A 24104-nucleotide genomic window follows, 5' to 3' on the forward strand; every position below is an offset into this window, starting at 1 on the left:
AGGACGATCCATGGAAACCGCATGCTCAATTTCGAGTCTCATATCAAAGGGTCTGAATAATTATGTAAATAAGTTATACAAAAAAAAGTTATACATTTGCAAAATGTATTTGCTTTGACATTATGGGGTATTGTGAGTAGATTCATGAGAATTATTTACAATCCATTTTAGAATAAGGCTGTAACGTAACAAAATGTGGAAAAAGTAAAGGGGTCTGAATACTTTCCGAATGCACTGTATACCATGGTTAAGGGCTGTATCCAGGCACTCTGCATTATGCATAAAACAGCCATTAGCTGTGGTATATTAGCCACACCCCCTCATGCTTTATTGCTTAATTATTTTTTTAAATTATACAGTACATTAACACAGTTGAGGCTGAGCTTCAGATTTGGTACATATACAACTGTATTATGTCTTAGTTTGCGGGTTGTTAATCATTCCTATCAGGTATAGTCCAGAGCTAACACACTCATATGTAATGATAAACAAAATACAAGACAAAATAGCCTAAAATGTGGTTGTGCTCTACACATTTCTTCAGACAAATACAGATAACAAAATATATACAGTATCAGTCAAAAGTTTGGACACCTACTCATTCAAGTGTTTTTCTTTATTTTTACTATTTTCTACATGAAGTAATACATATGGAATCATGTAGTAACCAAAAAAAAGTGTTAAACAACTCAATATCTTTTATATTTTAGATTCTTCAAAGTAGCCACCCTTTATCTTGATGACAGGTTTGCACGCTCTTGGCATTCTCTCAACCAGCTTCATGAGGTAGTCACCTGGAATGTATTTCAATTATCAGGTGTTTCTTGTTAAAATTTATGTGGAATTTGTGTCGTTCTTAATGCATTTGAGCCAATCAGTTGTGTTGTGACAAAGTAGGCGTGGTATGCAGTAGATAGCCCTATTTGGTAAAAGACCAAGTCCATATTATGGCAAGAACAGCTCAAATAAGCAAAGAGAAACAACAGTTCCATCATTACTTTAAGACATGAAGGTTAGTCAATGCGGAAAGTGCAGTCGCAAAAACCATCAAGCACTATAATGGAACTGGCTCTCATGAGGACCGCCACAGGAAAGGAAGAACCAGAGTTACCTCTGCTGCAGAAGATAAGTTCATTAGAGTTACCAGCCTCAAAAAGCGGCAATTAACTGCACCTCAGATTGCAGCCCAAATAAATGCTTCACAGAGTTAAAGTAACAGACATCTTAAAATCAACTGTTCACAGGAGACTGCATGGTCGAATTGCTGCAAAGAAACCACTACTAAAGGACACTAATAATAATAAGAGACTTGCTTGGGCCAAGAAACATGAGAAATGGACATTAGACCGGTGGAAATCTGTCCTTTGGTCTGAAGAGTCCAAATTTTAGATTTTCGGTTCCAACCGCCATGTCTTTGTGAAACTCAGAAGACGTGAACAGATTATCTCCGCATGTGTGGTTCCCACAGTGAAGCATTCGCTAGCTAAGTGGAAGTGAAAGTTAAAAAAATACAACATGTAGCTATCTCTTTCTTTCTCTCTTTGCCTCTCATTTTTGAAGAAATTAATTTGTTAAAAACTGTTCAACTATTGTCTTTCTCTAAGTCACCTACTCAACACATTTTATGCACTGCAGTGCTAGCTATCTGAAGCTTATGCTTTCATTACTAGAGTCATTCTCTGATCCTTTGATTGGGGGTACAACATGTCAGTTCATGCTGCAAGAGTTATGATAGGTTGGAGGATGTCCTCCGGAAGTTGTCATAATTACTGTGTAAGTCTATGGAATGGGGTGAGAACCACTATCCTCCTAGGTTTTGTATTGAAGTCAATGTAACCAGAGGAGGACAGAAACTAGCTGTCCTCTGGCTACAGTTCGAACTACTAATTCTGAAAATTACTCTCTCCAGAAATAAGTCGCTCACTGTTGCCGCCTGCTACCGACCCCCCTCAGCTCCTAGCTGTGCCCTGGACACCATTTGTGAATTGATTGCCCCCCATCTAGCTTCAGAGTTTGTTCTGTTAGGTGACCTAAACTGGGATATGCTTAACACCCCGGCAGTCCTACAATCTCAGCTAGATGCCCTCAATCTCACACAAATCATCAAGGAACCCACCAGGTACAACCCTAACTCTGTAAGCAAGGGCACCCTCATAGACGTCATCCTGACCAACTGGCCCTCCAAATACACCTCCGCTGTCTTCAATCAGGATCTCAGCGACCACTGCCTCATTGCCTGTATCCGCTATGGTGCCGCAGTCAAACGACCACCCCTCATCACTGTCAAACGCTCCCTAAAACACTTCTGTGAGCAGGCCTTTTTAATCGACCTGGCCCGGGTACCCTGGAAGGACATTGACCTCATCCCGTCAGTTGAGGATGCCTGGTCATTCTTTAAGAGTTACTTCCTCACACTTTTAGATAAGCATGCTCCGTTCAAAAAATGCAGAACTAAGAACAGATACAGCCCTTGGTTCACTCCAGACCTGACTGCCCTCGACCAGCACAAAAACATCCTGTGGCGGACTGCAATAGCATCGAACAGTCCCAGCAATATGCAACTGTTCAGGGAAGTCAGGAACCAATACACGCAGTCAGTCAGGAAAGCTAAGGCCAGCTTCTTCAGGCAGAAGTTTGCATCCTGTAGCTCCAACTCCAAAAAGTTCTGGGACACTGTGAAGTCCATGGAGAACAAGAGCACCTCCTCCCAGCTGCCCACTGCACTGAGGCTAGGGAACACGGTCACCACCGACAAATCCATGATTATTGAAAACTTCAACAAGCATTTCTCAATGGCTGGCCATGCCTTCCGCCTGGCTACTCCAACCTCGGCCAACAGCTCCGGCCCCCCGCAGCTCCTCGCCCAAGCCTCTCCAGGTTCTCCTTTACCCAAATCCAGATAGCAGATGTTCTGAAAGAGCTGCAAAACCTGGACCTGTATAAATCAGCTGGGCTTGACAATCTGGACCCTCTATTTCTGAAACTATCCGCCGCCATTGTCGCAACCCCTATTACCAGCCTGTTCAACCTCTCTTTCATATCGTCTGAGATCCCCAAGGATTGGAAAGCTGCCGCAGTCATCCCCCTCTTCAAAGGGGGAGACACCCTGGACCCAAACTGTTACAGACCTATATCCATTCTGCCTTGCCTATCTAAGGTCTTCGAAAGCCAAGTCAACAAACAGGTCACTGACCATCTCGAATCCCACCGTACCTTCTCCGCTATGCAATCTGGTTTCCGAGCCGGTCACGGGTGCACCTCAGCCACACTCAAGGTACTAAACGACATCATAACCGCCATCGATAAAAGACAGTACTGTGCAGCCGTCTTCATCGACCTTGCCAAGGCTTTCGACTCTGTCAATCACCATATTCTTATCGGCAGACTCAGTAGCCTCGGTTTTTCGGATGACTGCCTTGCCTGGTTCACCAATTACTTTGCAGACAGAGTTCAGTGTGTCAAATCGGAGGGCATGCTGTCCGGTCCTCTGGCAGTCTCTATGGGGGTGCCACAGGGTTCAATTCTCGGGCCGACTCTTTTCTCTGTATATATCAATGATGTTGCTCTTGCTGCGGGCGATTCCCTGATCCACCTCTACGCAGACGACACCATTCTATATACTTTCGGCCCGTCATTGGACACTGTGCTATCTAACCTCCAAACGAGCTTCAATGCCATACAACACTCCTTCCGTGGCCTCCAACTGCTCTTAAACGCTAGTAAAACCAAATGCATGCTTTTCAACCGATCGCTGCCTGCACCCGCATGCCCGACTAGCATCACCACACTGGATGGTTCCGACCTTGAATATGTGGACACCTATAAGTACCTAGGTGTCTGGCTAGACTGCAAACTCTCCTTCCAGACCCATATCAAACATCTCCAATCGAAAATCAAATCAAGAGTCGGCTTTCTATTCCGTAACAAAGCCTCCTTCACTCACGCTGCCAAGCTTACCCTAGTAAAACTGACTATCCTACCGATCCTCGACTTCGGCGATGTCATCTACAAAATTGCTTCCAACACTCTTCTCAGCAAACTGGATGCAGTTTATCACAGTGCCATCCGTTTTGTCACTAAAGCACCTTATACTACCCACCACTGCGACTTGTATGCTCTAGTCGGCTGGCCCTCGCTACATATTCGTCGCAAGACCCACTGGCTCCAGGTCATCTACAAGGCCATGCTAGGTAAAGCTCCGCCTTATCTCAGTTCACTGGTCACGATGGCAACACCCATCCGTAGCACGCGCTCCAGCAGGTGTATCTCACTGATCATCCCTAAAGCCAACACCTCATTCGGCCGCCTTTCGTTCCAGTACTCTGCTGCCTGTGACTGGAACGAATTGCAAAAATCGCTGAAGTTGGAGACCTTTATCTCCCCCACCAACTTCAAACATCAGCTATCTGAGCAGCTAACCGATCGCTGCAGCTGTACATAATCTATTGGTAAATAGCCCACCCATTTTCACCTACCTCATCCCCACAGTTTTTATTTATTTACTTTTCTGCTCTTTTGCACACCAATATCTCTACCTGTACATGATCATCTGATCATTTATCACTCCAGTGTTAATCTGCAATATTGTAATTATTCGCCTACCTCCTCATGCCTTTTGCACACATTGTATATAGACTCCCCTTTTTTTCTACTGTGTTATTGACTTGTTAATTGGTTACTCCATGTGTAACTCTGTGTTGTCTGTTCACACTGCTATGCTTTATCTTGGCCAGGTCGCAGTTGTAAATGAGAACCTGTTCTCAACTAGCCTACCTGGTTAAATAAAGGTGAAATAAAAAAATAAAAATAAAAATGCACCATGGTGCTACCCTACAGATTGCTGTTGAGGCTACTGTAGACCTTCATTGCAAAACAGTGTGTTATAAACAATTATTTGGTGACGTGAATATATTTAGTATAGTTTTATATAAAAAGGATAACTTTTTAAATGCTTCACTATTAAACATTTTATGAAATTCACTGAGGAGGAGGGTCCTTCTCTTTCTCCCCTAAGGAGCCTCCACTGGCCTAATGTTCCCCCTGTACCTTTAGATCTAGCCAGAATGAACAGTGGGCAGATGGTGAATAGTATATTTCAGTTGGTGTATCAGATATGACAATACAGTGGTATTATAATGCAATCTTTTTCACATTTATTATGATATTTTATCATAATGTATTTTGTGAATCGTCAAGCATTTCCCAGCTATCAATAAAGTGCAGGAGATGTCCAAACTGATACGTAAAGGCGCATAGCTTCTGTAAGCATGAGCGAGGCCACTGTCCAATAATTATGTACAGTAAGAAGGACTCTTTAGGCTACTTCTAGACACTTAAGACATAGTATTTGCTTAACATGCGTGATCCTTTGCACTTTTTTATCGATTGTCATTTTTATCCATGCATTTCCCTAATTTGACCACGTGTCTTGCTATCGGTTATCATATTAGAGGTTCCGTTAGTGAATTATTGCTGATCAAAGATTGAGGAAACTAAACCACGGTCGTTCTCTCAGCATGTTAATTTTTCAAAAACTTTGATATTGTTTAGACTTATACTAAAGGTTATTTACAATACAATATTACAATTACATAAAAACAACATATGTAAACATCCATGCGTAAAGATCAACCCTGACCAGACCTGTTTGGACAAATGCATGGAGCCATTCAAAGACGCAGTATTACCTTTTTTCCCCACTAATTGGTCTTTTGACCTATCTGATCAGCTCTGAAAAAGATCTGATGTGATTGGTCAAAATACCAATTAGTGGAAAAAACATCAAAATTGGGCTGCCTGTGTAAACACAGCCTTTGGGGTCTTACTTAATGTTTCTGTTTTTACTGTGTGCATTAGGGCCTAAGTGTCATTTTTATTTATACTATGCATTACTTGTATTTACATTTTAGTCATTTAGCAGATGCTCGTATCCAGAGCCATTAGGGTTAAGTGCCTTGCACATTAATAGATTTTTCTTTCGGTTACTGGCCCAACGCTCTTAACAGCTAGGCAACCTACCGCCCATGAACTATTGCTTGCTCTAGTGGTTACCATCAACAGCTCAGGGAACCTGTGCACCTGGAACAAGTTAATACTAAGGTCAACACTTGCTATAGTGGTCCCTTTTTATTTTTTTATTTTTTTAAACCTTTATTTAACTAGGCAAGTCAGTTAATTAAGAACAAATTCTTATTTTCAATGACGGCCTAGGAACAGTGGGTTAACTGCCTGTTCAGTGGCAGAACGACCTTATCAGCTCGGGGATTTGAACTTGCAACCTTTCAGTTACTATTCCAATGCTCTAACAACTAGGCTACCCTGCCGCCCCTAACAGTAAGCCTGGCCTGGAGTACCACCCCAGTATCCGTGCCCCCCTTTCTGGCCAGGCAGAGCCCAGCCGTTGTGTCTGAAGGGTTGGGTCGTTCTGTCTTGGGGTCTGAAGCCATAGTGAGGAGGACATGGAAGGCCGTTATGTCCTTTATCAGGCCCCATCTTCTCCTGCTTGGGCACTGGAGGACTCCACAAAGAAGCAGCTGGGTAGATTACCTGCTATGTGTGGCAATTTTGGGGGAAGGTAGGGGGAAGACAGGTTTCGCTGAGACTACTATCCTCATCTGAGGATGAACCAGAGTGGTAGTCAGACGTCACCCTCTCCACAGCGCTGGTCACCTTCTTAGTCACATTCTCTTCACTAAAGTAACTGGCCACCGTGAAAGCATGGTTCTTCTCTCCATACCTGCAGCACACCTCCCCTGGGTCCACTCACAAAGTGAGTTTTCTGGGCAGATCAAGGTCCTTGTACTGAACACCACTCTCATGGCAGGCCCGCAACAGCTGTGGATCCTCCCTCTGCAACCTGTTCAGACGAATACGACTGAAGTCCTTTGCTGGGGTTGTTAGCAAAGGACACTAAAATGACCCCTAAATATCTCCTGCAGTGTTTTGTACACACATCCAGATACTCAGCTTGTTTTTGGGGTGACTGCTTTAGTGACGGAAGAGATCCTCTGAATATTTAGGGCAATGGGTTCTATAACTGACTCAAGTAGTTTTTTGGCTGCTCTTGGGCAATGCTGTCTCGATGGAATTTGTATTTGTATTTATTTTTGTCTTACTGAGATTTACTGTCAGGGCCCAGGTCTGACAGAATCTGTGCAGAAGATCTAGGTGCTGCTACAGGCCCTCTTTGGTTGGGGATAGAAGCACCAGATCATCAGCAAACAGTAGACATTACAAAAAAATGACCAACAACATCCACCTTGAAGTTCATAACAGCTGCAGTAGCCACTGTCGCCATTGTCACACTACAACAACAAAATCTAGCTAGCATTACTAGCTTTAGCGTGGGAAAACTACTGCTTGCGCCACTGATTATTTTCTCTTGCGCATTCAGTAGAAGGCCTAGACACGTCACTTTCTTTTTTAAATGGTCCCACCCATTGCAAGTCAAAATGTGACTGGTTGCTTCCACAACACTCCAAAATTCGGCTCTAATACAGTTGAATGGCAAAGGCCTTCTGCCCAGCTTCTGAATGCCTAGCCAATGAATGGCTGAGCTAGCTAGCTAGATTTTTCTACCCAGAGAATAACAAAAAAAATTCTAAGGAAAAAAATAAAATAATTTATCTTTCATCTCTCTTTGTTTAACCATTTTCTTTTAGTTCACAAGAGGTAAATGTATCTGAGCGAGCGAAACAGCATCCCTCTGACTCAGTATGTGTAGGCCATCTGTCTGATGCTGTCTGTTGTATGACATTGTTGCCAACCGTAGCATTGAATGCAAGGGAAGCCATTTGGCTTCTCTTGATAAAAAATAAACAATAATAATAATAGACAATCAGCGTTGAGCTAAACTGAGTGAGTTCAACTGAATTGTCCTGGTCCCCCCCCCCCACACACACACACATCCCTCATGTCTGTACAGATTTATTTCCATTTTTATGAGCTAACATCTACTCCATAATCACCTGCATACTTTTTATGTGATGAGAGAAGCAATATTCTCTGATGGTAAACAAGATAACAGGAACATAAATTCTTCAAAAAATATTGAAATCATGCCAAAAAACACATGGGGAAGATTTCAACACATACTGCTCTCAATCAGCTGGACCAGACCACAATGATAATCTATAGGTAGTAGAATTAGATGACTTGATTACTTGGCTGCAGAGTCCGACTATCTGCCATATCTCTAGTGTTTTGCTGGGATATTATAGAGAGAGTAAAGGGGGTAATGATTGTGCTGATAGGGACGATCTGGTTTATTACAGTCAGTTTCCAATGATAACTTTAACATGTGTTACATTACGCTCTTGGTATTGAGCATTTATATCATATATTCTAAAATGTGTTACATTACACTCTTGGTATTGAGCATTAAATCATATATTCTAAAATGTGTTACATTACACTCTTGGTATTGAGCATTTATATCATATATTCTAAAATGTGTTACATTATACTCTTGGTATTGAGCATTTATATCATATATTCTAAAATGTGTTACATTACACTCTCGGTATTGAGCATTTATATCATATATTCTAAAATGTGTTACATTACACTCTTGGTATTAAGCATTTACAGATGAAGTGTGAAGTTTACATACACTTAGGTTGGAGTCATTAAACCTCATTTTTCAACCACTCCATAAATTTCTTGTTAACAAACTATAGTTTTGGCATGTCAATTAAGACATCTACTTTGTGCATGACATAAGTAATTTTCCACCAATTGTTTTCAGATAGATTATTTCACTTATAACTCACTGTATCACAACTCCAGTGGGTCAGAAGTTTACATACACAAAGTTGACTGTGCCTTTAAACAGCTTGGAAAATTCCAGAAAATTATGTCATGGCTTTAGAAGCTTCTGATATGCTAATTAACATAATTTGTGTCAATTGGAGGTGTACCTGTGGATGTATTTCAAGGCCTACCTTCAAATGCAGTGCCTCTTTGCTTGACATCATGGAAAAATCAAAGGAAATCAGCCAAAGACCTCAAAAGACCGTTGTAGACCTCCACAAGTCTGGTTCATCCTTGGGAGCAATTTTCAAATGCCTGAAGGTCCCACGTTCATCTGTACAAACAATAGTACGTATAAACACCATGGCACCACACAGCCATCATACTGCTCAGGAAGGAGACACGTTCTGTTCACCCCCAAAGCCAATTCCTCCTTTGGCTGCCTTTCCTTCCAGTTCTCTACTGCCAATTAATGGAACGAATTGCAAGAATCACTGAAGCTGGAGACTTATATCTCCCTCACGAACTTTAAGCATCAGCTGTCAGAGCAGCTCACAGATCATTGCACCTGTACATAGCCCATCTGTAAATAGTCCATCCAACTACCACATCTCCGTATTGTTTTTTTTTTCTTCTCCTTTGCACCCCAGTATCTCTACTTGCACTTTAATCTTCTGCACATCTATCACTCCAGTGTTGAATTGCTAAATTGTAATTACTTCACCACTACGGCCTATTTATTGCCATACCTCCCTAATCTTACCTCATTTGCACACACTGTATATATATTTTTTTCTATTGTGTTATTGACTGTACATTTGTTTATTCCATGTGTAACTCTGTGTTGTTGTTTGTGTTACACTGCTTTGCTTTATCTTGGCCAGGTCGCAGTTGTAAATGAGAACTTGTTCTCAACTGGCCTACCTGGTTAAATAGAGGTAGAATAGTTTTTAAAATAAAAAAATAAATAAAATCCTGTAACCCCAGTTACACAAGCTCTGTCAGGAGGAATGGGCCAAAATCACCCAACTTATTGTGGGCAACTTGTGGAAGGCTACCTGAAACGTTTGACCCAAATTAAACAATTTAAAGGCAACACTATCAAGTACTAATTGAGTTTATGTAAGCCTCTGATCCACTGGGAATGTGATGAATGAAATAAAAGCTGAAATAAATCATTCTCTCTGCTATTATTCTGACATTTCACATTCTTAAAATAAAGTGGTGATCCTAACTGACCTAAGACAGAGAATTTTTACTTGGATTAAATGTCAGGAATTGTGAAAAACTGAGTTTATATGTATTTGGCTAAGGTGTATGCAAACTATACAGTTGATATACAGTTGAAACTTCCGACTTCAACTGTATGTCATATCTCCGCACTGGCTGTATAGTACTTGTGCCTTCAACACTAATATTTTTCAACTCTAATACTATTCAATACTTTGAAAAGAGAGTACAGGGTAGATTCATTACTGACTGAGTGCATATCATTACTTTTATTAATGAAACATATCACTTTGAGATACTTAGACATTTTTCTCCAAACAAACATTGTAAACAAACATTTAAAAAATGTATGTTTCTCACGCCACAATACATAAGCTCATACACACACGCTTGCATACATGTACACCCACATAGTTATATAGTATATAAATAATACATGCTGAAATATAGATACTGTAAATATGTCAAGGGGAGGCTACAAACTCAGCCCTCTCAGTCCTTTTATTGAGTGTTATAAGTCACTATGCGTAGTCCTCTGCTAGTGAGTCCAGGTAGTTTGTGTCTGCATAGAGCAGGAATCCAGAGAACAGGCTGTCAGACCACCCTGCTTCTGCAAACAGGCCATTCTGGTCCTTGAAGAAGATCTCCAGCCACACCTCGTCTTCTGGGTTCAGGAACATCACAAGTGACCCAGATGCCACGTCATGGTTCCCTGTATTGGCATCAAATGTCTTGATGCGGTACTGCCCGTTCTGCACCAGCCCGATGGCCAGATGTTTGTTAGCCAGGGTGATATCATAGGAGAAGTAGTAGGTGCCCGGGTAGGCGCAGATGAACTTACCCGTCTCTGGGTTGTAGTGGCCTCCCTCATTGAAGAGGACCTTGTTGAACTTGATAGGTTCCTTCTCAGCAGGGTAACTGCTGGTGATTCCCACAGAGAAGGCTGCTTTAGGCACCAGGCTGCCACACCTGCAGATGCCTGCCGTACCCAGTGGTCCTCGCTGGCCCTTGTCCCCTTTCTTCCCAAGGGGCCCTGGAGGCCCTGGTCGGCCCCCGTCCCCGCATTCTCCATCAGGACCTCTCTTTCCCCCTGGACCCCGGACACCCCGCTCGCCACATTTACCCGTTGGGCCAAGTTTCCCCTTTACCCCTGAAACAGAGAGATAAAGTTGGCGATCAGACTGACTGTAATTCGAGCTGTGTATTGCCTTTGACACATTCTATAACAGTTATGGGTATCACTTTAGACCAGCATTGATGACCTATTTGTAATATTAGTAAGATGATTCCCTGTGCATGTTCAATAATACTATTAGTGAATAGGCTCAGTGCCTCACATCCATCCTCGGTTATTATGTCACCCTTGGAATCCAGCCACAATCTACAGACAGTGCTGCACTGACTGGTGTACAGTGTGGTGAGATCTGTGACTGTATCAAACCAAACCATCACACAATACATTTTCTTGGAGCTAGGAAAGAATAGACAGGATGCATGTGTGTGCATGTACTGAATGTTGGCAAAAATGAGTGCTATTCTGATGTGTGTGTCTGAGAATGCGTCTGTGTGGATTTGCGTACCTCGGTTCCTTTTAATCTGTAAATCTGTTAAAGAATATCATGCAGAACACAGGTACTTTGAGCCTGACATTTACGGGTCATTGATATAGTATGTTTTGCATCTGATACTAATGCAGGATTTATCTTACAGCCAGAATGCTAATTATACCTGGGGTCTCTATTTTTTTCAAAGTACTTCCTGTTTGTGCATGTGCTTTATTTTTATGGGCCTAATAGTAAAGACATTTATTTTCAGGGTAAACGTGTTTTACCTTTTAATATGACATAAACACAACCTGTCATGATGTTTTCATCTGATTGTCAATTCACTTCAAAAAGTAGGATAACTGCGCGTCCAAACAGTGCACTGTGCACCCGCCATTTGATGAAGGGAAAGAAACAGTTTAGTAATTCAGCTGATGCTCTTATCCAGTGGTGTAAAGTACTTAAGTAAAAATACTTTAAAGTACTACTTAAGTAGTTTTTTGGGGTATCTATACATTTGGCAACTTTTACTTTTACTTCACTACATTCCTAAAGAAAAGAATGTACTTTTTACTCCATACATTTTCCCTGACACCCAAAAGTGTTCGTTACATTTTGAAAGGAAAATGGTCCAATTCACATGCATATCAAGAGAACATCCCTGGTCATCCCTACTGCCTCTGACCTGGTGGACTCACTAAACACCAATGTTTCATTTGGAAATTATGTCTGAATGTTGGAGTGTGCCCCTGGCTATCACTCAATAAAAAAAACAAGAACATTGTGCCATCTGGTTTGCTTAATATAAGAATTTTGAAACAATTGATACTTTTACTTTTGATACTCTTTTGATACTTTTTTGGTACATTTTTATCAATTCCATTTACTTTTGTTACATACGTACAGATGAAGTCGGAATTTTACATACACCTTAGCCAAATACATTTAAAATCAGTTTTTCACAATACCTGACATTTAATCCTAGTAAAAATTCCCTGTCTTCGGTCAGTTAGGATCAGCACTTTATTTTAAGAATGTGAAATGTCAAAATAATAGTGGAGAGAATTATTTATTTCAGCTTTTTTCTTTCATCACATTCCCAAGTGGGTCAAAAGTTTACATACACTCAATTAGTATTTGGTAGCATTGCCTTTAAATTGTTTAACTTGAGTCAAACATTTCAGGTAGCCTTCCACAAGCTTCCCACAATAAGTTGTGTGAATTTTGGTCCATTCCTCCTGACAGAGCTTGTGTAACTGAATCAGGTTTATAGTCCTCCTTGCTCGCACACACTTTTTCAGTTCTGCCCACAAATGTTCTATAGAATCGAGGCCAGGACTTTGTGATAGCCACTCCAATACCTTGATATTGTTGTACATAAGCCATTTTGCCACAACTTTGGAAGTATGCTTGGGGTCATTGTCCATTTGGAAGATCCATTTGCGACCAAGCTTTAACTTCCTGACTGATGTCTTGAGATGATGCTTCAATATATCCACATAATTTTCCTACCTCACGATGCCATCTATTTTGTGAAGTGCCCCAGTCCCTCCTGCAGCAAAGCACCCCACAACATGATGCTGCCACCCCCGTGCTTCACGGTTGGGATGGTGTTTTTCGGCTTGTAAGCCTCCCCTTTTTTCCTCCATACATAACGATGGTCATTATGGCCAAAAAGTACGATCTTCTATCCCCATGTGCAGTTGCAAACCGTAGTCTGGCTTTTTAATGGTGGGTTTGGAGCAGTGGCTTCTTCCTTGAAGAGCAGCCTTTCAGGTTATGTTGATATAGGACTCGTTTTACTGTGGTTGTAGATACTTTTGTACCTGTTTCCTCCAGCATCTTCACAAGATACTTTGCTGTTGTTCTGGGATTGATTTGCACTTTTCGCACCAAAGTACGTTGATCTCTAGGAGACAGAACACATCTCCTTTCTGAGCATTATGACGGCTGTGTGGTCCCATGGTGTTTATACTATTGTTTGTACAGGTGAACGTGTACCACGTGGGACCACTTCAAGCGTTTGGAAATTGCTCCCAAGGATGAACCAGACTTGTGGAGGTCTACAATTTTTTTCTGAGGTCTTGGCTGATTTCTTTTGATTTTCCCATGATGTCAAGCAAAGAGGTACTGCGTTTGAAGGTAGGCCTTGAAATACATCCACAGGTACTCCTCCGATTGACTCAAATGATGTCAATTAGCCTATCAAAAGCTACTAAAGCCATGACATAATTTTCTTGAATTTTCCAAGCTGTTTAAAGGCACAGTCAACTTTGTGTATGAAAACTTCTGACCCACTGGAATACAGTGAATTATAAGTGAAATAATCTGCCTGATAACAATTGTTGGAAAATTACTTGTGTCATGCACAAAGTAGATGTCCTAACCGACTTGCCAAAACTATAGTTTTTTTAACAAGAAATTTGTGGAGTGGTTGAAAAACGAGTTTAATGACTCCAAACCAAAGTGTATGTAAACTTCCGACTTCGACTGTATATTTAAAACCAAATACTTTTAGACTTTTACTCAAGTAGTATTTTACTGGTTGACTTTCACTTTTACTTTAGTAATTTTATATAAAGTTATCTTTACCTTTACACAAGTATAACAGAGTACTTTTTCCACCTTTGGGGGGGAGTCCTCACCTTTGGGGGGGGGGTGCTGTCACGTTCTGACCTTTATTTCCTTTCTTTTGTCGTTATTTAGTATGGTCAGGGCGTGAGTTGGGGTGGGCAGTCTATGTTTGTTTTTCTATGATTTTGGGATTTCTATGTTTCGGCCTAGTATGGTTCTCAATCAGAGGCAGGTGTCATTAGTTGTCTCTGATTGAGAATCATACTTAGGTAGCCTGGGTTTCACTGTTTGTTTGTGGGTGTTTATTTCCGTGTCTGTTCACCACACGAGACTGTTTTCGGTTTCAGTTATTCACATTACGTTTATTGTTTTTGTATTTTAGTGTTCAGTTTGTCTTTAAAATAAACATCATGAACACTTACCACGCCGCATCTTGGTCCTCCGATCCTTCTCGCCCCTCCTCCTCAGACGAAGAGGAGGAGGAAAACTGTTACACCACCACTGCTCTTATCTAGAGCGACTTACTGTTAATGTATTAATCTTAAGATTGCTAGGTGGGACAACCACGTATCGCAGGCATAGCAAGTAAACTTTTACTCAATAAAGTACAGTAGCGATCAGCAAATTCAGCTATCAGCAAAAAGTGTAATGACATTCCGCAATTGTCATTAGGCATAAACTCTTGTAGCCTGAATGAATTGATGCTTCTTGCTGACAAATGAACCATTTTGTATAAAGAAATTGTCTGTCCTGAGCTCATTGGCGTGGGAAACTGTGAGGGCCAAGTTGAAACAATGTTGCAAGGTCGCTAGGGTGCTGGACCCAGCTGAGCTAGCACTTTTGTTTCCTTGGAAGTTGTAGGAACGTATGCTTTTGGTTTCCCATTGGTTCTGTGAACGAAGCCATAAGTTTCCTGACTGGTCAAATTAAAAGTTTTGTAAATGTTCTGAGAACTGAAGTGAACATTTTTCCTGTTCTGGGAATGTTTATTTTTAGGTTGCATGGAGGTTCTGAGAACATTTTACTATGGTTCCCTGAAAGTTTTTGGAATAATGTTCTGAGAGGATGTTTCAATAACACTGCTAGCTTAGTTTGTGTTAACTTTTATGAACTCCAAGCACAGATAGGAAACATAAAATGTTATTTGCTTAGGCATTAATCAATCAAACACATGTATTTTTTATTGTGGCATAGAGTCAGTGAGATTCAAACCTATGATCTTCTGTTCGCTATCAAAGTCCACTGTGCCACCAAGACGGAGCTAGCATGCCATGGTTTTTAACTCATACATAGCTATTCATTTTAGTCTATTCAAAAAGACCCAATTTCAAAGGAAACAAGGACTCATTAAGATCAGGTGTGGCCAATTAGAGGGTGCGGCCAACACACCTGAACACACATAAGAAGACAGCAGATAGAGAGTTTTGTTGACGCTGAGAACGGAATGTATATGGTTTTAAATAATATTATTAGAAAGTTCTCTGAACGTTACTAAAGTGTTCCTTTGCTTTTTGTGAATAGTTTTCTTAACGTTCTCTGAATAATTTGAGAATATGACTTTAAATAGAACTATGAGGAAACCTATAGGAAACGTTATGCTGAAGTACTGAAATTCCCACAGAAGAACGTTGTTTCTTAACGTTCTCGGAAGAGCTCATCAACTATACTGCACCATTCCCAGAGAGTTGTGGTAAGGTTGTAAAAAAAAATAACCATAGGACAACCACGCTCTCACCAAGCTCTAGGAAACATATGGTTCTCAGAACGTCAGGTTATAGCTGGGAGTTGATAATGTTGCAAGTTGCTAGCGGGCTGGACCTAGTCAATACAATGTTGATAGTTTGCTAGAAAACTCAAGACATACAGAGAGAGAAACAGAGAGATGAATGCGATTGAAATAACCTGAACCAACACTGTAACTGGTTTTAAGGATGACACGGAAGGTGGGGTTGTTCGTTTAATTTAGAAAAAGCTTTTATTTTCATTTTTACCACTGTAGCAGTCCAAAATTTGATTTGAAACAAATATGAGAATGGTTAGAGATCCCATCAAATTTGACTTTTGTTGCATTTAGGGGAGCTCATGTCTCAAGTACTTGACTTAAAGCCATGAAGTACTTGGATGACACTAACAGAGGCAGTGACTTAACTTTGTTTCAGCTTCTATGGCAGCGCTGACCCGTATAATGTCTTAGACTGAATCACTCCAAAGCAGGAGAAACAGGCATCTAAACAGTGGGGAAAATATAAACACACCCCAAATAAGGGAAACTGCCTGGGAAGCTCAGACACATAGAAATCTTGGATTTAAACCACACCTCACACACAAATTTTGATTTAAACCACACATAACTTTATCTGTCTGGCTCATGGTCTGCCTGGTAATATATGGCTGTGTAAGACATACAGTACATTCGGAAAGTATTCAGACCCCTTCCATTTTTTCACATTTTGTTAATTTACAGCCTTATTCTAAAGTGCATTAAATACTTTTCCCCCCTCATCAATATACACACAATATACACACACCATAATGAAAAAAACATGCATTTTTGCAAATGTATAAAAAATAAAAAACTTAAATATCACATTTGTATTCAGACCCTTTACTCAGTATTTTGTAGAAGCACCTTTGTCAGCGATTACAGCCTTGAGTAACGGCACACCTGTATTTTTAGAGTTTCTCACATTCTTCTCTGCATATCCTCTCAAGCTCTGTTAGTTTAGTTGGGGAGCGTTGTTGCACGGCTATTTTCAGGTCTCTCCAGAGATGTTCGATCGGGTTCAAGTCCGGGCTCTGGTTGGGCCACTCAAGGACATTGAGTGGCCCAACCTGCATTATCTTGGCTGTGTACTTAGGGTCGTTGTCCTGCTGGAAAGTGAACCTTCGCCCCAGTCTGAGGTCCTGAGCGCTCTGGAGCAGGTTTTCATCAAGGATCTCCCTGTACTTTGCTCCGCTCTGTACTAGTCTCCCAGTCCCTGCCACTGAAAAACATCCCAACATGCCACCACCATGCTTCACGGTAGGGATGGTTTCCTCCAGACGTAACGCTTGGCATTCAGGCCAAAGAGTTCAATCTTGGTATCATCAGACCAGAGAACATGTTAATCATGTTCTGAGAGTCTTTATATGCCTTTTAGCAAACTCCAAGCGGGTTGATCCTTTTACTGAGGAGTGGCTTCCATCTGGCCACTCTACCATAAAGGCCTGATTGGTGGAGTGCTGCAGAGATGGTTGTCCTTCTAGAAGGTTCTCCCATCTCCACAGAGGAACTCTGGAGCTCTATCAGAGTGACCATTGGGTTCTTGGTCACCTGCCTGACCAAGGCCCTTCTCCTCCGAATGCTCAGTTTGGATTCTTGGTCACCTCCCTCCCCCAATTGCTCAGTTTGGCCAGGCAGCCAGTTCTAGAAGAGTCTTGGTAGTTCCAAACTTCTTCCATTTAAGAATAATGGAGGCCACAATCCTGTCTCGGAGCTCTACAGACAATTCCTTCAACCCCATGGCTTTGTTTTTTGCTCAGACATGCACTCTCAACTGTGGGACCTCATTTAGACAGGTGTGTGCCTTTCCAAATCATGTCCAATCAATTGAATTCATCACAGGTGGACTCCAATCAATGTTGTGGTGATACTGCCAAATCAGGCCATGTATTGTATTACATGTTGATAGAGCTAATGTAGACAATACGTAAATATACAGTATGAGTCAATATGTGAGCTGTGTGAATATGTGTTTTGGAGTTATACAAGGTCAGTACTGTACCTGCTTCACCCTTCTCTCCTTTCTCTCCCTTCCTGCCATCTCTTCCGTCTCTTCCTGGGATTCCCATATTCCCATTTTCCCCTGGAGGCCCGTTTGGCCCAGGTTTACCTGGTCTCCCTGGTAACCCCAGAACACTGCAGATCAGACGAGGCGGAGCTCCTTTCACCTTGGCCTCCACCTGCTGACCAACCACACACTGGCAAAGAAAAGCCACAGCCACAAACAGCCACATCCTCACCTCTGTAGATAGATAGATAGATAGATAGAGAGAGAGAGAGAGAGAGAGAGAGAGAGAGAGAGACAGAGAGAGAGAGAGAGAGAGAGAGAGAGAGAGAGAGAGAGAGAGAGAGGGGGTATGTAATACACAACCTCAAACATCCACATTCACAAACAGATGACATGCTCTGATAACGGGAGTGTGCATATAAATCTAACAAATCTGAGAACTTTCTTCTAAGTTATAAATTGAGAAACAGCCCAATTTAGATTGCAGTTATTAGTTACGAACAGATATGAAGACAAAACAGTCTCCTGGCAGGAGAGGAGCGAGTTCTAGTGTCAGCTAGCCAGAGCAGACAGACTCAGATACAATTGTAGGGACTAGACATTAGACGAGATAGGCATTGGTCACAGCACTATAAAACACAGCAGATTCCCCTGTAAAACAACACATGCCTTAAACAGAGTGACAAACACTGAAAGATTAATCAAGATTACACACCTCAACACTTCTGCTGAACTACAGCCACAGGGCCAGATGTGGGTCCTAATGAACAGCGCTGAGTTTTGGACTCTTTCTCTTCTCTGTTTTCAGCCCGCCAGTCACAGGTCATGTTTTAGCGGATGCAGTGAGAGAAGCCTTGCTTGGTGCCAAGCCAATACTTTAGTTATGACAACAGCCAAAACAACTTTGTCAGAGCAACCCAATCGGGAAATAACCTTCTAGACACACACAGAAACACAGCGGTGTTATCTGCTCTTGGATCCACTAAACACTGACAGTGTGCAATAGCAATAATGTTATTAAAAGAGTGGATGATTGCGCTATGCAGCAATGAGATCAGTGATGATTTAGAAAGCGAGAGAAAGAGATGGAACTTAGTTCTGTAAGGACTGGGGTGCACTGGGCTGTATGGAAGGGACATAAGAGAGCACATCATGGATGCCTCTTTCCCTCTGGCACCCACACTGTATCTGGATACTATTTGGTCAAATGTAATAAGTCATAAGGCCTAAATCCTACAAATTAAGTTTGACTTAGTTACACACCAAAGGCAAGCATAATTGACTAGGGTTGTTAGATATGCTTAATAACATTAATTCTATTCCATGATAATAATACTGTGAATAATATGCAAAAAAAAACATGTATTGCGGTAATTGTAAGCAGCTGTGGGAAAACGTATTTTGAGTTTACTCCAGCTTCAGCACTTATAATATAGTTAATATATCAGTAATGTAACAGAAACCTGAACCGTAGATTCAGACAGGTACAGATGTTTTTGAGATCTGGATAATGCTCACGCCTGTAATTCTGCTGTTGTTATTTTGTGTTTGTGTCTGCTGTTTGTGTATGTGTGGGCATCTGGGCGTGAGCATATTGGGTCTGTGTCTCTGTCTGCGTTTGTACATCTGCTCCACGTCAGTGTGTCTCTGTCAATAGTGCGTTTTTTGGGGGGGATATGTGGATGCTAATGTGTGTTTTGGTCGTAAATATGGTTTACTTCCCATTACACATTGGGTTTCCATGGCTTCTAGTAAAGAAGATGTCAGCTAAGTTTGTTGTCAGATATTAGAGATACAGGATGAACACCATATAATTAGGACTTAGAATACGAGAATGGACATGAACTTTCTTGTGATGGTACAATAGGTCAACCATTTTGGAAACGGAGTTGGTAAACCAGTGGTCAGCTAGTGCTGTGATAAGTTATTGTGTAAAACATAATCTGCACAGTATGTTTGTTAGCTAGCTAGCCAGCCAGTCAGGGTTGGGTAGGTTCCTTTCTAATTGTAATCCCTTAAAGTTACTAGTTACGTGTCCAATATTGTCATCAGTAAATTTTGGATAACGTAATCGAATTACTTTCAATTACTTTTGGATTACTTTCCCCTTAAGAGGCATTAGAAGGAGACAAAAAGGATCCATCAAATGCATTCGGTGTGTCATCATTAGTGGTCTCTGACTTGTGGTTAGATTCGCTCAGGTGGAGGAAACTTAAACTTGCACATTTTTTCAATGATGAATTGAATGTCATTGAGTAAACAGAAAGGTGTCATCATGTATTTTTTCTCTTGCAAATATCCTTTCTGACTTTAGAAATAATCCAAGTAATCATTTAGTTTTTCAAAAGTGTCTGTAGCCTAATCTGATTACAATATTTTTGCTAGTAATGTAATTGTGCATTCAGAAAATATTCAGACCCCTTCCCCTTTTCCACATTTTGTTACATTACAGCCTTATTCTAAAATTGATTAAATAAATGTTTTTCCTCATTAATCTACACACAATACCCCATAATGACAAAGCAAAAACAGAAATACCTTATTTACATAAATATTCAGACCCTTTGCTAAGAGTCTTAGAAATAAAGCACAGGTGCATCTTATTTCCATTGATCATCCTTGAGATGTTTCTACAACTTGATTGGAGTCCACCTGTGGAAAATTCAATTGATTGGACATGATTTGGAAAGGCACACACCTGTCAGTAAAAGGCACATAACAGCCCGTTTGGAATTTGCCAAAAGGCACATAAAGGACTCTGACTATGAAAAAACAAGATTCTCTGATCTGATGAGACCAAGATTGAACTCTTTGGCCTGAATGCCAAGTGTCACGTCTGAAGGAAACCCGGCACCATCCCTACGGTGAAGCATAATGGTGGCAGCATCATGCTGTGGGGATATTTTTCAGCGGCAGGGACTGGGAGACTTGAAAAGATTGAGAGAGATATGAACGGAGCAAAGTACAGAGAGATCCTTGATGAAAACCTGCTCCAGGTCTCAGACTGGGGCGAAGGTTCACCTTCCAACAGGACAACGACCCTAAGCACACAGCCAGGACAACACAGGAGTGGCTTCGTACAAGTCTCTGAATGTCCTTGAGTGGCCCAGCCAGAGCCCGGACTTGAACCCGATCGAACATCCCTGAAAATAGCTGTGCAGCGGCGCTCCCCAGCCAACCTGACAGAGCTTGAGAGGATCTGCAGAGAAGAATGGGAGAAACTCCCCAAATACAGGTGTGCCAAGCTTGTAGCATCATACCCAAGAAGACACAAGGCTGTAACCTCTGCCAAAGGTGCTTCAACAAAGTACTGAATAAAGGGTCTAAATACTTATGTAAATGTGATATTTCCATTTTTAATACACTTTTAAATACATTCTCCAAAAAATATAAAATCCTTTTTTTGCTATTGTCATTATGGGGTATTGTGTATAGATTGATGAGGGGAAAAAACAATTTAATCCTTTTTAGAATGAGACTGTAAAGTAACGAAATGTGGAAAAGGTCAAGGGGTCTGAATATTTTGCAAATGCACTGTACATGTAAGCCTAATTAGTTAGGCTACTCTCCAAACCTGCAGCCAGTTTAAGTGGGATGATCCAATATCTTTTCAAATGTACTGCCAATATGCCAGCATTCCATAAAAATAATGCAGTCAACACAGCCAGACACATACTGAAATCAGTTCATGATAGGACAGACAAGTTCTAAATTAAAAAAATACGGATATTGTATCATATTTTAACACAGTTGTCCAAGAAAACAAACATTGAGACATGTATTATCTGTTTGCATATATTTTTTTGTCACACCTTGATCTGTTTCACCTGTATTTGTGCTTGTCTCCACCCCCCACCTGGTGTCTCCCATCTCCTCTCATTATCCCCTGTGTATTTATGCCTGCATTTTCTGTTTGTCTGTTGCCAGGTCGTCTTGTCCCGTTTGTACTTTGTAGGGGATGAGTCTGAAGAAGAGATGGAAGAGGAGCCTGAGGCCTCAGGCTCCAAAGGAAAGATGCCCCTCAAAGGCGCTGTATTCAGGAAGAAGTTTGTACTTTGTACAAACGGAATATAGAACGTTCATACGCATAGAAAAAGTGTGATTTATCAAACAAGCGTCATACGCTCACGGTAGGAGATCACCAATGATAAATACCAATTGTTCTCAACCTCAGTGCTCGTACACGGCCTTGGCTAGGGAAGGGTTAGCTAAAAGGGTTAAGGTTTGGGTTAGGGGAAGGGTTAGCTAACATGCTAAGTAGTTGCACAGTAGCTAAAAAGTAGTAAGTAGTTAAAAAGTTGCTAATTAGCTAAAATGCTAAAGTTGTCCGTGATGAGATTCAAACTCGCAATATTTGGGTAACCATCAGTCTTATGTAACCATGCCAAACATAACATATCATACTAATTTGAATGTCCAAGATTTACATTTACTATGTTACGTCTAGTCTATGAGACAAGGCTGGAAATGCATCACGTCTCAAGTCTTCCAACAGAGGAAGACAGACATCGCTGATTCAATTTCCCATTATCTCAGTCTTTTATAGTGTTTCAACAATAGTTTAACTTTCACGCGTACCTCTCATTTAACAAATGACCGTACTTTATATGGATTATTATTGTAACAAATGCACTGATGTGGTCTAATTATATGATATAGCCTGTCATGTTGCACGAATTGACAATGGAAATCGAAAAATTGAACTCTCACATTCACACATTTTTCAACATACAATATGCATTTATTTTCCCCGTTCTCTATTCTACCCTTGACATACAGTTCCCTTATTCCACCACTGGGCAATGTGCGTACGCATGGTCATGGCTGTGCGTACATTTATGCACACTCTGAAGCAAACGTTCATATTGATAAATCTCACACTTTGCGTGGAAATGATCCCATGCATGGTTTACACAGATTTGTGCTGTTTATATATTAGTTTTTCATACAGGTAGACCTACCTCTATTGTACTGATGTGGACTACTACTATTATAAATGTTTCTCGCCTATTACATTTTCAATCAAATCAAATTTGATTGGTCACATACACATGGGTTAGCAGATGTTAATGCGAGTGTAGCGAAATGCTTGTGCTTCTAGTTCCGACCGTGCAGTAATATTTAACAATTTCACAACAACTACCTTATACACACAAGTGCAAAGGAATGAAGGTGAGTAAATATGGAGGTTTACTATAAAGGTGAGTAAATATGTTTTTAAGTGTAAAAAAAAGAAGATTTATACCAATTATTCCAGGCACTTTGTATGGTGTTTACGTGTGTGGATCCAGCAGTCATGCAAGTGTAGCAGATAACATTGATTGACTTGGCCTACAGTAGGACTCGCAGTATCACGCAAGTGTCAAGGATGTGTAGGCTACGCTCGCCAAATAGGCTACACGGCAATTGCTAAATGCTTTTGGGAACTTCGGCAGATTTTTTTTAACGTAGACCCAGCGAGGCAAAAAAAGACAACGTCTGAGTTTAATTCAATAACAGAGAAGCTGCGAAAAGGAGAGTTGAAAATAAATAGAACAGAGGTCCAAAACAGTAGCCTAATGTTTGGGAAAGATTTGGTGAAGTGGTAAAAGAGGATGATAGCAGTGCCGTCGTTGTTATGTGTGATGATTGTAAGGCGCTATACACATTTGACACACACGATTGGGACTTCAAAATGGCCAGCCAAGGAAAATGCAGGCTACTGGTTCAGATGGGTTAAATGGAATACAAGCGTGGAATCTGGACACTGACTGTAGGTCTATAACTTTTCACATAGCATAATTTAGCATAATTTAATATGAACTCATGCACAATTAAGGATTTCTTAAAACATCATATGTACATTTTGACTTGGGAACAGGAGGGGAGAAATTTGATTTATTTCTTTTAGTGCACGGTTAGGGACTATCTTTATCAAATCTTAATATAATTGTATTGGTCACATACACATATTTAGCAGATGTTATTGCGGGTGTAGCGAAACGCTTGTGTTCCTAGCTCCAACAGTGCAGTAGTATCTAACAATTCAAAACAATACACACAAATCTAAAAGTAAAAGAATGGAATTAAGAAATATATAAATATTAGGATGAGCAATGTTGGACTGGCATTGACTAAAATACAGTGAATACAGAATATACATGTGAAATGAGTAAAACAGTATGTAAACAATATTGAAGTGACTCCTATTTCGTAATTAAAATGACCTGAGATTCCATGTCTATGTACATATGGC

At 40.9% G+C, this 24104-nt stretch overlaps 1 protein-coding gene and 1 pseudogene across 1 annotated transcript; both read right to left on the reverse strand.

Moving 5' to 3' along the window:
• Positions 1-6327: 6327 nt before the first annotated feature.
• On the reverse strand, positions 6328-7297 carry LOC135556862 (protein BTG3-like; annotated as a pseudogene).
• A 3103-nt stretch (positions 7298-10400) lies between these two features.
• Positions 10401-18664, reverse strand: LOC135555114 (complement C1q tumor necrosis factor-related protein 7-like). Its single transcript, XM_064987473.1, has 3 exons — positions 18585-18664; positions 17864-18103; positions 10401-11131 (listed from the first exon to the last, which is right to left on the reverse strand). Exons 2-3 carry the CDS (start codon positions 18093-18095, stop codon positions 10503-10505), a joined length of 861 nt encoding a protein of 286 aa, XP_064843545.1. The 5' UTR covers positions 18096-18103; positions 18585-18664; the 3' UTR covers positions 10401-10502.
• Positions 18665-24104: the final 5440 nt, after the last annotated feature.

Source organism: Oncorhynchus masou, chromosome 15 (genome assembly GCF_036934945.1).
Source record: "Oncorhynchus masou masou isolate Uvic2021 chromosome 15, UVic_Omas_1.1, whole genome shotgun sequence".
Classification (NCBI taxonomy): Eukaryota; Metazoa; Chordata; class Actinopteri; order Salmoniformes; family Salmonidae; genus Oncorhynchus; species Oncorhynchus masou.

Bases quoted from the DNA above. Each gene is read 5' to 3' on its own strand.
- LOC135555114 (XM_064987473.1), bottom strand. From the start codon at position 18,095: ATGTGGCTGTTTGTGGCTGTGGCTTTTCTTTGCCAGTGTGTGGTTGGT. The intron at 11,132-17,863 runs GTACAGTACTGA...TCTCTGTTTCAG, and splicing joins AGGAGAGAAGGGTGAAGCAG to GGGTAAAGGGGAAACTTGGC.